At 39.7% G+C, this 14,507-nt stretch overlaps 1 protein-coding gene across 1 annotated transcript in view; it reads right to left on the reverse strand.

Annotated features, from left to right (window-relative positions):
* Positions 1 to 12,021: 12,021 nt before the first annotated feature.
* The window catches only part of LOC136421429 (acetyl-CoA carboxylase-like), an 82,125-nt gene continuing 79,639 nt past the window's right edge, over positions 12,022 to 14,507 (reverse strand). Inside the window, exons 61-62 of the mRNA XM_066408727.1 lie at positions 13,691 to 13,824; positions 12,022 to 13,214 (exon numbers count right to left, since the gene is read on the reverse strand). Coding sequence (XP_066264824.1) covers positions 13,094 to 13,214; positions 13,691 to 13,824 — 255 coding nt within the window. The 3' untranslated portion in view covers positions 12,022 to 13,093. The remainder of the gene's footprint in view (positions 13,215 to 13,690; positions 13,825 to 14,507) is intronic.

Below are 14,507 nucleotides of genomic sequence, written 5' to 3' on the forward strand. Positions count from 1 at the left end.
ATGTCAACAATTGTTGAGGATCTGGCATCATATTTAGTATTACCATTGACATATTATAGACAATTGTTTAAAAAGATCAACAGCTGTTCTACTAGGAGTAAGCCCATGCCTTACCCTGTCCTGCTGCACTCCCCCTGCCCTGGAGCTGTCTATGATGTACAGGAAAGCAGAGCATTTTGGGATGTAGTCAGCCACAACTTTGTCCATCATCTTGCTTTCTCCCACACCTGGACTGTCCACTATCACTATTCCTCCCTGGAAGTAAAAACCGACTATACTGTTTGCATTGGGATTTATCATCTAAGAAATTCAATTATGCATAATGATGCTAGAGGAAAGATAAATTGAACAATGAAACAATGACATCTGAGTGATGCAACAGTACAATATCATATGTAAGGTACAAGAACCTGATATGCCTGAATTGAATTGTACAATTTTTATCTATAGAAAACGCATTTCTGTAGCAAGTTAGTGAATAGAAAGTTCATTTAGAATAATAGAAAATTGCAACAGCAAATAAATATACAACATCATATGTACAGTAACACTATTATTTAGTTCCTTGGCCAAAACTTTTTCAAGTGATGTATCACAAATGTTTCTCATTAATCATGCCATTGATCAGTAGATCATCACCTCTAGCCTCTACCAAAATAATGCAAGTTCTTCAAAGTTGGAAAGTCTTATCTTCAGCAAAGATGGTTACATATAAATGGAAGCAGTTCCATGTAAGTTCTGCAAGTTATGAGACCTTGGTTTGCATGATTTATGTTGACTCTAACAATGTTAACCTTTACTTAGCTTCATAATGTTGCAAGTACTAATTGGAATAATATTACAGTATTTTGTTTGTTTGTATTGCATACCCAGTAAACTGCCTCATGGCGTTACACACCAGGTTTGTACTGAACAGTACAAGCTGCATATCAGGACAGATTTATTTGCTCCACTCACACCAGGAAGGAACCCTACTCTTTTTGATAAGCCTGGTGGGTTCTTTTACCTGCTCAAGGTGTGGCTTTCCTGCATGAAACATGGATCTCCATTTAACGTCCTGCCCAAGGGACGTCCCTAACTGAAGCTGGGTAGTACTGGAGAAAGTTGTGTAAAGTACCTTTCCCAAGGGCATTACGGCAACGGGACAAATCAGGGAACCCCAGATTTGAACCCAGGGCCTCTGGTTTTGGGGCCAAACACTGTGCCACTGTAACACCGCAACGCCACTATTTTGTTATCAATATGCAATTAGGTCTTCATTTGCATAATTGCTATCAATATTTCTCTCTTTCTCAGTTACATATACAATCATGTATGTCACATGTTTCAGAGTCCTATCTTAGGATGCAGCAAATAAGATCCCAATTTGCATCACATGCATCTAATTGATATATGTCAATCATCACTTAAGCTACATGCATTTGATCATGACATTGTGCAAAGATTATCCGTCAACCCCTTCTTGAATTATTCTCTTTCAAAGTCAGAAACAAATTCAGCCCAGGGCAATTGAAAAAGTCGCTACAGGGGCCAAGCATATATATATACAAGAACCCCAAGAGCAATTTACTCGAAAATCAGGACCATGGCATGTCCAGATCTAGAACACAAGATATTAATTGATTAAAACTGTAGCTTCCACTGCAGTACTGTAGAAAGTTGCTAGAAGGCCCATTATGGAACTTGTCATGTTTTCCCAACCACCACTCTTGAGTTATGCTGATGGTGACTCCACAAACACACAGACACACAACACAACAGAACCGAAAACGACTTCATGACAATGGTGATGAATAATTATGTCATCTAACTTCATGTCAAGAAGTCTTGTGATAATTATCCAATAACCTACTAGTCATACATTAAGAATTAATACTCATCATTACCAGTGTTCCAAACAATTCCCAAAGGCATGCAGTTTGGGGCCCGTATGAAAAAAATACTTACTTTAAGAAGAGGAAGAGGCCAAAAGATCTCAACCCGCTCAGCTGGAGGAAGGCTATCTCGGCTGGTACCTTCCAGGTGTATGAAGCGTTTCAGCTCCTCTTGACACTCCTCTGTGCCGTCAAGTGGGATGGTGACTGTCTTTTGACCAAGGAACCTGCTCATTACTGACTTATGCAGATGAACCACAGCTTGTCTGGTTTCTCCATACTTGACCTCACAGATGGTGGAGGTGCTGCTCAGGTGAGCCACGGGCAGGATGTTCTCACCCAGCACCAGGTTCAGGAAGGTGCTCTTTCCTGAGGATGTTTCTCCTGTAACAAATAATCTTATTTTAATATAAGTAAAAGAGGTAATCAATGTATAATATAATCTTACAGGTACAGCATAGTTTGAATCTCTGATTTCAAACTCTGAGTTTTCTTGTTATGTCATAATTTGGTAATTACAATGTACACATGGCCATGAAATCTGTCACTATAATGGGCCCTGAAATAGAATTTCATATTCAGTGGTTGATCATAATTTTGACATTTGCAACATAGATCTCTGAAGTACATGTACATGGCGCACAGGAGAGCTGAATATACACACCTCGGGCATTTGAAAAAATATAATTTAGATGCAACCACATCCCTAGATAGGGACCTTGGCAGGGTTAGGAGTGAGATATTTTACCTCCTTGATACATGTATCTGTGGGTAAATGTCAAATTCTTGTTCAGGAAAAATGCCAGAGTCTTTCTTGTGCCATCTTATGTACAGTTTACTGTAGTTAGATCCATTTACATTTCACTGAATCAGATACACTTACCTGCCACAAGAATGGGGCATTCTGTCTTGTGCAGTTGGGATTGCACCTGGTTCAAAATGTCTTCTGCAGCACAGTCAAACTGCACCTTCAGCGCGTTCTTTGTACCCTTGTCCAGCTTGGGCAGGTAGGCACTGATGCGGCGGCATAAACTAAGTAGGTGTTCTCGTTTTGAGTTGTAGGACTGCACAATTTCCTTCAGGTTTTCTGCAGCCTGAAAAGTAAGATCATTGATTTCTTAGTAAGTGCATTCCTTCTCCTGGAGTCCTTTAAAGGTACATCACTTTACTCGACTGTGAAATGGAGATCATTTGTTTGAGAAGAGTCACACCTCAATCAAGATGAATAAAAAATATCACGTTAAAGAGCCACCATGCTTATCAAAAATCTTAGGGGTCCTTCACAGTGTGAGTAGCATCTTGAAAAGGTGCAAGTCCAGTCAAGAATATGAACAGACTGCAATTTAATTCCAGAAAAACAATTTAATTCCTAACTCCGGGCCAATAACTTCAAAGTGCTTTACCCAATCAAGTTCATATTCTTAATGAGTACGCAGCAGGGGGTGGCGAATATGCGGAGTGCATTATTTGGTCCCTAGGGAGCTGTTCAATTAAATATAATTATACTATAAGTATCTATAATTATACATAATGGTTTAGCATGATGTCAATCCTAACACAAATGTGCTAAATCTCAATAAACAAAAATTTATTTCAGCTGTGAAATTCAAAATAACATTTAATTCAGGTACTACTGAATCATGTATATTATTACAAATATTGTATGATAATCCTCTCACCTGTCCAGGACATCTCCTTGTTGCTGCTGTTGTCTGTATGTCTCTGACCCTCTTCTTCAGCTCTGCCCTGGCCTCATCCTTTTCCAGGTCATAAGTTTCCTCCTCAGGCATGCCAAGCTCTTGGAGAAGCCGAAATAACCTGTAGAGCCTCATCTGGTCTATCTCCTCCTCAGTGGGGAGGTCTACTCTCTCTGCCATTGCTATACTGAAGTCTTCAATCTAAATTGCTCCGTCAACTAGGGATGGGTACCGGTACAGAAAAGTCAGATCCGGTCCAGGTCCGGATGGAGGTCTGGACCTGGTTAAAGTAGTGCAGCAGTATATACATTTGGAGAGCGAGATACAAGTACAGGTCTCTGTTAGTCCTACAAATAACATTCAAATTGGATATTAGGATGATATGTTCATGCACAAGCATGCAGAAAGGAAACTTGTCACAACACAGGCAACTTCATATTTCAAGGTAACTTTTATCTCACAAAAGGGATTCAGAGCAAATTTGTCCTTCTTGGGGCACTACTAATAATTCAAACAATGTATCTGATTGTAATCAAGCATTACTACACTCATGAACACAAAAAGTTTTAAAAACTTAAATTATATACCGTAGTGACCCTTTTTTATCCTTTATTACTTTATCAATAGACCGATCCCAAAGCCACGCCCCCTGTTCGATTTCGAACACCTCCGTCAAAAACAGGGTTTGAAGGACCAAACATGGCCGCCGTGGCTAAGTTGAAAATAATGCCACTGACTTCGGTTTAGCTTTTGTGACACTGAAACCCTTTCAAAGCGGGCTAAATAAGAATGCTATGTCTTCTTTGTTGAAGGCAGTATCCACCGGGTAGAGTTGTTTATGGAGGGGGTAGGTGTAGTTGGGGTGAGAGCGTAATGTTTTCGGTCAATGTTAAAGCGGTATGCGCCGCATAGTTTTCCCTTGTCGGTGGGCATCAGCGCCCATTTTCTGACAAGCAGTCGATGCACGTGTAAAACAGGGTTCATATATCTGTGACAGGGTCCTCACTGTATTGACTGCATGTATAACAGCTGCATGGTATTTAGTAACTAAGAATTAAAATGCATCCTTTCACTTCCCTGTTCATTTTCAAGTTAACCAGTTTCACACACCAGTAACTGAAGAAACGAAACTCTGCGCTAGCGGACTTTGTAGTAGTCAGCATGTGGTACAAGATTCCTCTCCTTGAGTGCCCGATCTATTTTCTTTTTAAATTCGTTTTTGTTCTGAGCATGCATTCAACCAATACAGTGGATCCGGAAAACCTGTCCCAGATATACGTGCCCTACTTTACACGTGCCATTTCTGCACCGCCAACACTGTTTTTGACGGAGGTGCTCTGAATAGAACAGGGGGTTCTATGGGTCTTCTATTCGTTCGATATGGTGTTCGACAGGATCGGTCTATTGTATTGTATCATATATCAATGGAAAGCTTATGAATTGCCCTTTACAGTCATGGTACAATGTACTCCCAGAGCCATTTGCTATATATGATTGTGTACACAAAAACAACATAAAATTTTGTTGCAATTGCACAATGTGCAAGGCTGCATTAGTTACATTCAATTGGTTACAACTTACAAGTACCAACTGACAAAATGATTGAAAAACATGTACCTTTTTTGATCATGTTGGCTGCTGGAGACAAGCTTAAGCATTCTTTAGATCAGAGTTACTCCAGCTGCATACAGAAGGAACTGAAGACAGTGTAAGTCAAGATTAGGTCAGAAAAATTCCCAGGCTAAAAATAGACTAAGTCAACCTTTCACCTGGTTGGCAGGTTGGGCTGTACCACAGCAATCAGGGGGAGACAAGTGTATTGTTTGAAGACTACTACTTAAAAAAATGATAAACTTACCTGTACCATTGACGAATCAAGAGGATTTGAGATCTAGTTCAGATTCATCTCAGTCTCAGACTGTTAAGTGACTGTTTGCTTGTCTAAGTCCCAATGCAAACAACCCAAATGGTTTCGTTCATGCAGGTGCGTAGGTGGTGCTTAGTAACCAGTTTCACACCCATGCAAGCAGAAGCCAACTGTAAACAATATAGTATAGAATACCCAAGGTCAAACTCCTTTGCTCGCTAAGACACCACGTGTGTTGTGTAAAACAATAACTTTAAGTTAAAGTCAAAGTTTCTTGAGTGTTGTAATGATCCTGGTTACACAGTATAACTTACTGTACAGTACTCCAGTTTGGTAAGTACATTTACCTAGTCATGAGTATTTGCATTGTTACACACAATGATCTACAATGTACAGCATGTAACTCTATGCCACTCTCCAAGCAGAGGTTAATAAATATGCTTCGGCTTGTTTTGGACATCTTTTTGTGATTTCTTATTGTGATTTCTATTTTCAAAATAAATTGTCAGTTTTTGCCAGTTTTGCTGGCCGGCAATCAAAAACCTGACAAAGATAAAATGCATATAAAGACGTCCAAAACAGCCTAACCTCTGCTTGGAGAGTAACTCTAGTAGTCTATTGACAATGTGTCCCTGCAAATCTTTTGCTGATCTGGGGGAACTGTAGTACTGTGATATGAACAACTGCAAGACTAGTACTAATACAAGCAGAACAAGTCTTGCCATTGTTTGTCAGCTGATGTAATGCAAGCTACTGTGACAGCTTTTGGGTCAAGGTGCATAGTGGGTTTGGCTGGAGCAACTTTTCTATTTTTTCCTGTGTTTAGGTCTTTATTTCATGTTGATCGAGCAACAACTCACTTCGGCAATTATAATGCTAAGATTTGAGTAATATTGTGACTGTACAGAACTTTTTTCAAGACTTAGTGTGAAAGTATGAGCATTAGAAAAGAGTGCAGAAAAGGACTTTCCACATTTGAAGAGACCAGTAACTACTAATCAACCCACCTGTGCAAAAAGGGGCTGTTTCTTTTGGTAACATCAAAGGGAAATTTTCAGTCTGGACCCAACGCTGATCATGAGGTGTGAAAAACAATAATCATAGTGGGCAAAGACTTGGACCTTTGGCCATTGACTGTTTGATTTGTCATTGAGCAAAGAAAAAATGCTGATGCAAGACTTGGTAGACCTCAGTCTGTACTTGGTTACTTACAATATGTGTATCACAAACAGGGATGAACCATTACTGCATACACGGGAGAGGGGGAAAATTTAAGATTGATATATAAGTGTAAACTCGGAGAAAACGGGATTCATTATCAAATACTGTAGTCACATCATCGCTAAATAGCTTTAAAGAATGGCTGCAGTCAGATGTGCAAAGACGAGGTGTGACAAGGTCGTTCAGTGTAATATAACTGATGAGCTGCTGCCGCGCTGCGTGCCTGCGAACCTGTTGTGTTATGCTGAAGGGCGGTCAAACGGGCCATAAAGATACAGATAGACTTTGAAGTCAAGTAAGCATCTTTACAGACAACCAGGAAGTAAATGAAAACAGGCACCTGTCCTTTATTATCATTTTTATTTTCTGAAACTACATGTTCCTCTGCCAAGCATAAAGTCTTAAAATCCATTCACTAAGCTAAGTTATAGCTATAGCCTGTTATATTACCAGAAAACAAATCCTAAGTCTAATTCTTAGCCTCCCTGGCAGAGGTAAGGAAAATGTTACAATTTTACACAACAATTATTATATAAAGTCTTAGAGTTTTCTCCATGCCATTTTTGCGGCTGTTACCCCTCTTTACCAGGGTAATATTGTCCTTATCGGTTCCTCAGTTTTAGAACAGAATGTTTTTCTAAATGATGTTGCCCTGTGATCCCACTAATTTTCTCCAAATCTCTATTTGTTTGACTAAGTATTATTACCTATTGTTTGTTAAATGGATTTTACCTATTTTCCGTGAAAAGGGGACAGTTAAAAAGATTCCTATGCATGCGAGTTACATGACATACTGTCCTTAAGTGTAATGAATTATCATAGCCTTCATGTAGTATATAAGTATATAGTAAGCAAGCAGACATCAGTATACATTTCCAAAGCATTCTTTAAACAAGTGTATACAAGTCCATAGAGTTTTAGTACTGTGCAAATAAAACAAAGTGATGTTAAAGGCAATAACAAAATCAAAATATCAACAATGCATAAACCAAAACAATTCAATTTAATATTGAATCAGCATCATCCTGGACCCAAAATCAAAATATGAACAATACATAAACTAAAACATTACAATTATATTGAATCAACATCATTCTGGGCCCCTAGTCTTTTTTGTGTTAAACTGGCTGAGTGTGCATACTGTCCTGATCTTAACTTTACCTTGACCATTCCTCAAAGTTTTCCATTGCGATTGATGTATTCATTCTTAACCATGGCCACCTGTATTGCTGGACAGGTGTACATGAACATAATTTACCCATCTTGATCATTTTTATGTCTGCTGTTATCATATGAATACAGAAGCGTCAAGTTTAGGGCTTTATTTTTATCTATTTTTCTTTTATTGGAGACTAACAAGTAATTTTGATGCACGATAAAATCAGTATAGATGTAGACAAATCCCCCAGCCGTGCGACGGAGGTGTCACTAATTTGGAGAAGCAAGAAATGAGTCTTTGGTGCTGAGTATCAATACCTGCTTCTTACCATAAACAAAACTGCTCCCCAGCGGAACTGTGTTTTACAGGCAAAGTAGTTAAGTTCACAACCATGTGGCTATGTTCGCTTAGTGATATTTTCACGAATACCTAGGCGATCGGCTGGCGTGGCGGATTTGCTGAGGACGGGCTTGCCCCATGACTTTTTAGGAGGGCTTAGCCTGTCTGTTGACAGCAAAGTCCAGCCATGCGTTGGTTGGAAGCAGAAAAGAAATGCTAGTGTCTGTCCCTCTATTTGTGTACCACTTGCACTTGCACTTGCACACTAACTAACTAACAAGGGGGGCAGGTAGCAAACCTTCACGTGGTGCCCCCTGTTAATCCCTCGCGGGAGACCAATTGCTACACACGGTGCTTACAAACTGCTTTGAGTAACGTTAGGGGTGGTGAAAACAACCAAAATGAGATATCTTAATCTCGGCCCGACGGTGTAACGTTTACTTAGGGGTGGTGTAAATACACGTAGCCAAAATGAGATATCTTATTCTTGGCCTGACGGTGTCATTTAATAAAAAAACGCCAGAATTTTTCTCGAATTTCATTTTATTCCTACATTGATTGACATATTAGTGAGCTGGACGTCAACTCACAGCAGCATTTATGTTTTCTATCATCATCATGTCGTCGGACTAAGGTCTAATCTATCCCTCCAGACGACACGAAGAAAATAAGTTAAAGTTATATACATGTATATAGTCAGTCTATAAAGACTATGACATAATACTGCGCAAACTAAATTTCAACAACAACAAAAAAAGTTAGTAAAACTATTTTGACGTTAGACATCCAAATATTTGGGATGAAATCAACAGAAAAAATGGTTTACAGACTCATCTTAAAGTTTACATTGTCAAATCACTACAGGAATTATTAACTACGTGGATTCGATTTTTCCTCGCTACTTTTCGTAATGGTAATGATGTAAGAGCAGGTACAAGAGTAAGAGTCATTTTTCTGACTCTCTGCAAGTTTATGCGACTTTGCGTGAAGTCTTTACAGTATAGTCTCCAAGCAGACCCAACGCTTGCAAAGACCGTATCCAACTGGCAGAAGGAGTTTTATTCCAACTTCTTTGGCTAACTGGAGCTTCCCTTGCATTATTTACAGACTGAGTGTACATCATACAGCATTGACAGACGTTGATTATATTTTACTGTTACTGCAGAATTGTTTCAGCACAAGAGACGATCCAGTCTTCATGCATCGAAGGAAGCTGCATGATGTTGACAACGGGAACCACGTCATTGCATGGAGAGATCTAGGCACACGACCAGTTTAAGGATGAATAAGCAACATTTTCGGATCCAATCCGGCTGTTTTATTCATGAATGGTTTCTCTGTATGATCTGTGAGTTTGAATAAGAGTATTGTCACAAACCGTCTTTTACAATACAAATCTCTGTATATAGGTCTCTTTAGCTTTGCTCATTGTTACTTGAAGCACAAATTATTAAACCATCGAACTACCAACACTCAGGGCTCGTCGTCTGCACTGTGTTTATGATTGAATCTCAGTTACCATAGCAATCAATATATTCAGATTAATTACATTCACCTGTGTTACAGGTGGACATGAACATAATTTACCCAAATGGTGTTTTTGATGTCCAGACCACAAGTGAAAGATGCATGCCGTTAAGGTACTGTAAAGATTTGCGGGGGTGTAGGTGGGGCTGGGGCACAAAAGGTCAAAAGGTCGCAAATAAAGAATATTTGAATTTGCATACAATATTAAAACCTTGTATTGAGGGGAGGGCTAGAAGAGTCAGGGAAATTGTGGGAAAATGAACTTATAATGACTAAATTTTGTTGTATTTGTATGTTTTTGGTATAATTCTGAAATAACGTAACATCGTGTTACGTGACGTCTTGCGACACAGCCTGGCGTGGCCAGACCGGCCTTGAGGGCACCGCGGAGGGCCCTAGTTTTTTGAGACACTAACTTCCCAGACAGAGAACTAGTGATCTCCTAAGCCATAGGATAGCTCAGCTCAGCCGTCCAAGGCTCGCACATGCCAACCCACTTGGGCTGACATCTTCTCCCCAAATGCATGGGGGGCTGCCGTAACCTTGCTTTGCAGGCAAGGGACGACATGACTTCAAGCCATTTTGTCTAAAGCCCAGGGTAGCTTCGAACAACTTTTACTTGTGGTCCAAGAACTGTAAGAAAATAGGGATAAGTTTGATTTCTACTCAAACACATAGTCTTATTTCTAACATTTGGGTCTCTTTAAAGTGAACAGTACTCGATACAGGTTTTACTCAATGTTGCAGTAATGGCTGTTGTTGTCTTGCCCCGATATTTGACATTTTAGGAGCAGTCTAAGCTCACTTGGGTATACAATGTATTATAATAATACCCAATACACCTTGCGGTTAGGGCTGCAATTTTTCGGTTTCTGATTCGAGCTCCCGACTTATTGAGCGGGTTCAGTACGAACGTTCTCTCACAGTATCCGGTGCTGTGAGGGAATCATCGTATCCTTCTCTTTTACGCGAGTTTGGCTGGAAGAAGCTAACTGGTCGTCGATACGTCCATTCTCTTGTTTTGTCTCATATTAAAATTGTACAAGCTCGGCAGTATTTAACTGATCTGATACCACCAGTGGTTTCTGAAGCAACATCATACAGCCTTCGCAACAATCGCAATCTTCAATTACCTGTTTGTGATACCAATAGTTTACAGAAATCTTGTATACCCTATGTAACTCAGTTATGGAACTTTCTTGATCTTAGTGTTCGTATGTTTAACACTCTTTTGTTAAAAAATATTTGGTCAAATTTATACGCCCTGTTGTTGTAACATATTTTAATTCGGGACCAAGATATACCTGTGCCCTTCTTACACGCCTTCGCTTTGACACCTGTAGTCTAAACCACAGCCTGTTCACTCGTAATCTAGTTGAGAGTCCCTCGTGTAGCTGCGGGTGCCGACGCGAAATCGCTTCCCACTTTTTGTTGCACTGCCCTAACTTTATTCATCATCGGTCATGCCTCTTTGACAGACTTGTTAATTTGAATATACAGTACTGTACCTGTTAGAAATTAATACTTTATCTGATAATGCTTTTGTATGTCTTTTACTTATTATATAATAATTGATCTCCTTTGTTATCTCCAAATTTCAATGCGCAAATCTTATACGTAACTCAATTGCATATATCAGATACTAAGCGTTTCCATAATTAAGCAAAAATTTATTTGTCATACATATATAGTATATACTACTGACAGTGTTTCTTTTACACCTCGGTTCCTGTATTGTTCCCGTACCGTACCTCGCCACATGTTTTGTATCTGTGTTTAGTGATGTGTGTTTTCTATAGTGTGGCATTACTATGTGTTGTTCTTGATGTTGGAATAAAAATAAAAAATACACCTTGATGGCCTTAGGGTTTCCAGTTACGGTCTAGTCTTCTATAAATAGCACAAAATCGACCCAATTCTTCTCATCAGGCAGCTCGAGGAATATGAGGTGAGAAAGTACGAATTTCAGAGTATGTGTAAACTGTGAATAATTGCAGACAACTTGATTAAGTAGGAAAAAATGAAAACACGAACCTGTCCTGTAGATCACTTAAATTTATTTTCTGTATTTCTGAACCTACACAAAACCTCTGCCAAACACAAAATGTTAAAAACCATTCACTAAGTTTTCAGCTAGCCTGTTGGATTACCAAACAAATCACAGTCATATATTATAATTAGCCTCCCTGTAAGAGGTAAGGAATATTTCAATTTTACAGAAGATCATTATGTACAGCATAATCTCCTTGCCTTTTTCTTCTTAGTCCTACATTTCTATACAATCTCAATATGGCTGTAACATATCTTAGCGTCTTTTTATCAAGCATTTTCTCTATTCATATGATCAGAAAACATATGGGCACAACATCTTTGTGTACATCAAATCAAATCCCCCAGAAATACAAAAGGGGAAATTTCACATCTCATATTGTCATTCACTAAGCAGCATTTTCACATCAGCAAAACTCCAACCAACTTATATGTCACTCACATATATATTACACATTCAAGTATCCTGATAATCAGATACAATGAAACCACCTCTGAATCAGTACAATTTACCAATTTCCTATTGAGAAAATTATCTACAGTGCTATATGTATATACTACCCTCCTTACTAGAGGCCTTATATTGTCCCTATTGGTTCCACACATCAGAACCAAATGTCTGTCTAAGAGACGTTTCCCTTTGATCCCACTCAATTTATCCCATCTAAATTGGCTTGGCAATGTATCACAATTACTAGGAAGTAAGTAAATGTTTGTTAATATGGATTTTAACTTCCATAAAAAGGAGCAATATTATGTTCAAGGTTTCCTATGCCTGCGAGTTCCTTAAATTTCAAATTTACTTTCCTCGTTTCAGTATTGCCTAGCTCATATATAGCAAGCATGCAGACTCCATACAAGATACACAACGCCAAAATTCCTCCATCACATGATGTCTTACATGAGTGCACAGGGCTGACCTGCGTCAAGCTGCAGTAAGTACTATAGCCTGTCACATGCCGACGGGTGATTATATACCGGTGTAGAACAATGCTACATGTACGTTTAGTAACAATGGCATTGAAAATATTCACAACAAAGATATCAAAATAAATGTTAACTTTGAATTTAAAACAGATTAAAATGGTTTACAGTTAATCATAGGCAAAATTGTGCGTGCAAGTCTATTTCTTTAAAGAAATTTGGTCAATCTTACAAAAGAAGGACACATATTCCATAGCATTTCCATGGAAACATGTTACAATCAATATTGCACCCAGTGATTTCTGAGAGCAGCATCATGATTGGTTTAGGGACAAAGTGTCTTGTTGCTAGGATACCAGACAGCAGCGTTGTGATTGGTGCCAGTATGAGGTGTCTATGGTTGCTAGGATACCAAACAGCAGCGATGGGATTGGTGCTAGGATGAGGTGTCCATGGTTGCTAGGATACGGGCGACTTCGTTGCGCTGTGAGGGACTCATGTGCTGGGTCATGTGGACGATGGAATCCATGGCAACCTCCGGGTTGTCTTGCACCAGGCTGGGGGGAAACAGGACATTTACTTGTGAACTAAAGGGTTTCCTGTCCACACCAAGTCAAACATCACTTATCCATCTTAAAGTTTGTAGCTATCCCCACCTGTCTTTCATTCTTATCAACCATTTCATGGTTCCTCTTCAGGCCTCTACCTGTACTTACCATACACCCAGCTACCAACCCCACTGACCCACATAATCTACATGTTCTTCAGTATGTGGCCACTCTTTAATTGCAACTTACCCATCCTCCCAACTCACACATATCCTGTACCCCATGCTGCACCCCTCAAACCCACCCTACAACCCACTTACCCATGCATACACCCAGCTAACCCCTGTGACCCACCTCCTAATCTGCACCATGTGGTATCCTCCCAACTCACACACATCCTGCACCCCACTTCTCAAACCCACCCTGACTGACACTACACCCACCTACCCATGCATGCACACACCCAGCTGACCCCTACGACCCACCTCCTGATCTGCTGCAGCACGTGGTCCCTCTTCAGACAGTTGATGTTGTCCTTGATGACGGAGTGCGGCTCCTCTTCACTCAGCTGGGCTTCTAACCACTGCACTACAGACTGGTTATCGTCCCACTCATAGGCCTGCAGGGGTGGTTAATATTAACTTATTAACCACTGCACTACAGACTGGTTATCGTCCCACTCATAGGCCTGCAGGGGTGGTTAATATCAACTTATAAACCAGGGTTAATATTAACTTATCAACCAGGGACTGTAACCACTGCACAACTGATTGGTTATCATCCCACTCATGAGCCTGCAGGGGTGGTTAATATCAACTTTTTAACCAGGGTTAATAATAAGTTATTAACCAGGTTCTCCAACCACTACACAATCCACTGGTTATCATCTCACTCATAAGGCTGCAGGGTTAGTTAATATCAACTTATCAACCAGGGTTGATATCAACTTTTTAACCAGGGTTAATATCAACTTATTATCCAGGTTCTCCCACCACTGCACAACCGACTGATTATCATCCCATTTATAGGCCTGTAATGATGGTTGATATCAACTTATTAACCAGGGCCTCTGACAACTGCACATTCAACCAACTGGTTATTGTCCCACTTATGCATAGGCCTGCATTGGTAGTTGATATCAACTTATTAACTAAGTTCCTGGTGGAGCCTCTTGATGTTACATCATGAACAAGTCATTGTACATATCCCAAACATTACTTACAAGTCCTGTGAGGAGTGGTATAACATTCCTAGAGAATAAAACAGGCCTGTATAAACAGAAGCAAAGAGAAAAGAAGCCTA

Source organism: Branchiostoma lanceolatum, chromosome 16 (genome assembly GCF_035083965.1).
Source record: "Branchiostoma lanceolatum isolate klBraLanc5 chromosome 16, klBraLanc5.hap2, whole genome shotgun sequence".
Taxonomy (NCBI): domain Eukaryota; kingdom Metazoa; phylum Chordata; class Leptocardii; order Amphioxiformes; family Branchiostomatidae; genus Branchiostoma; species Branchiostoma lanceolatum.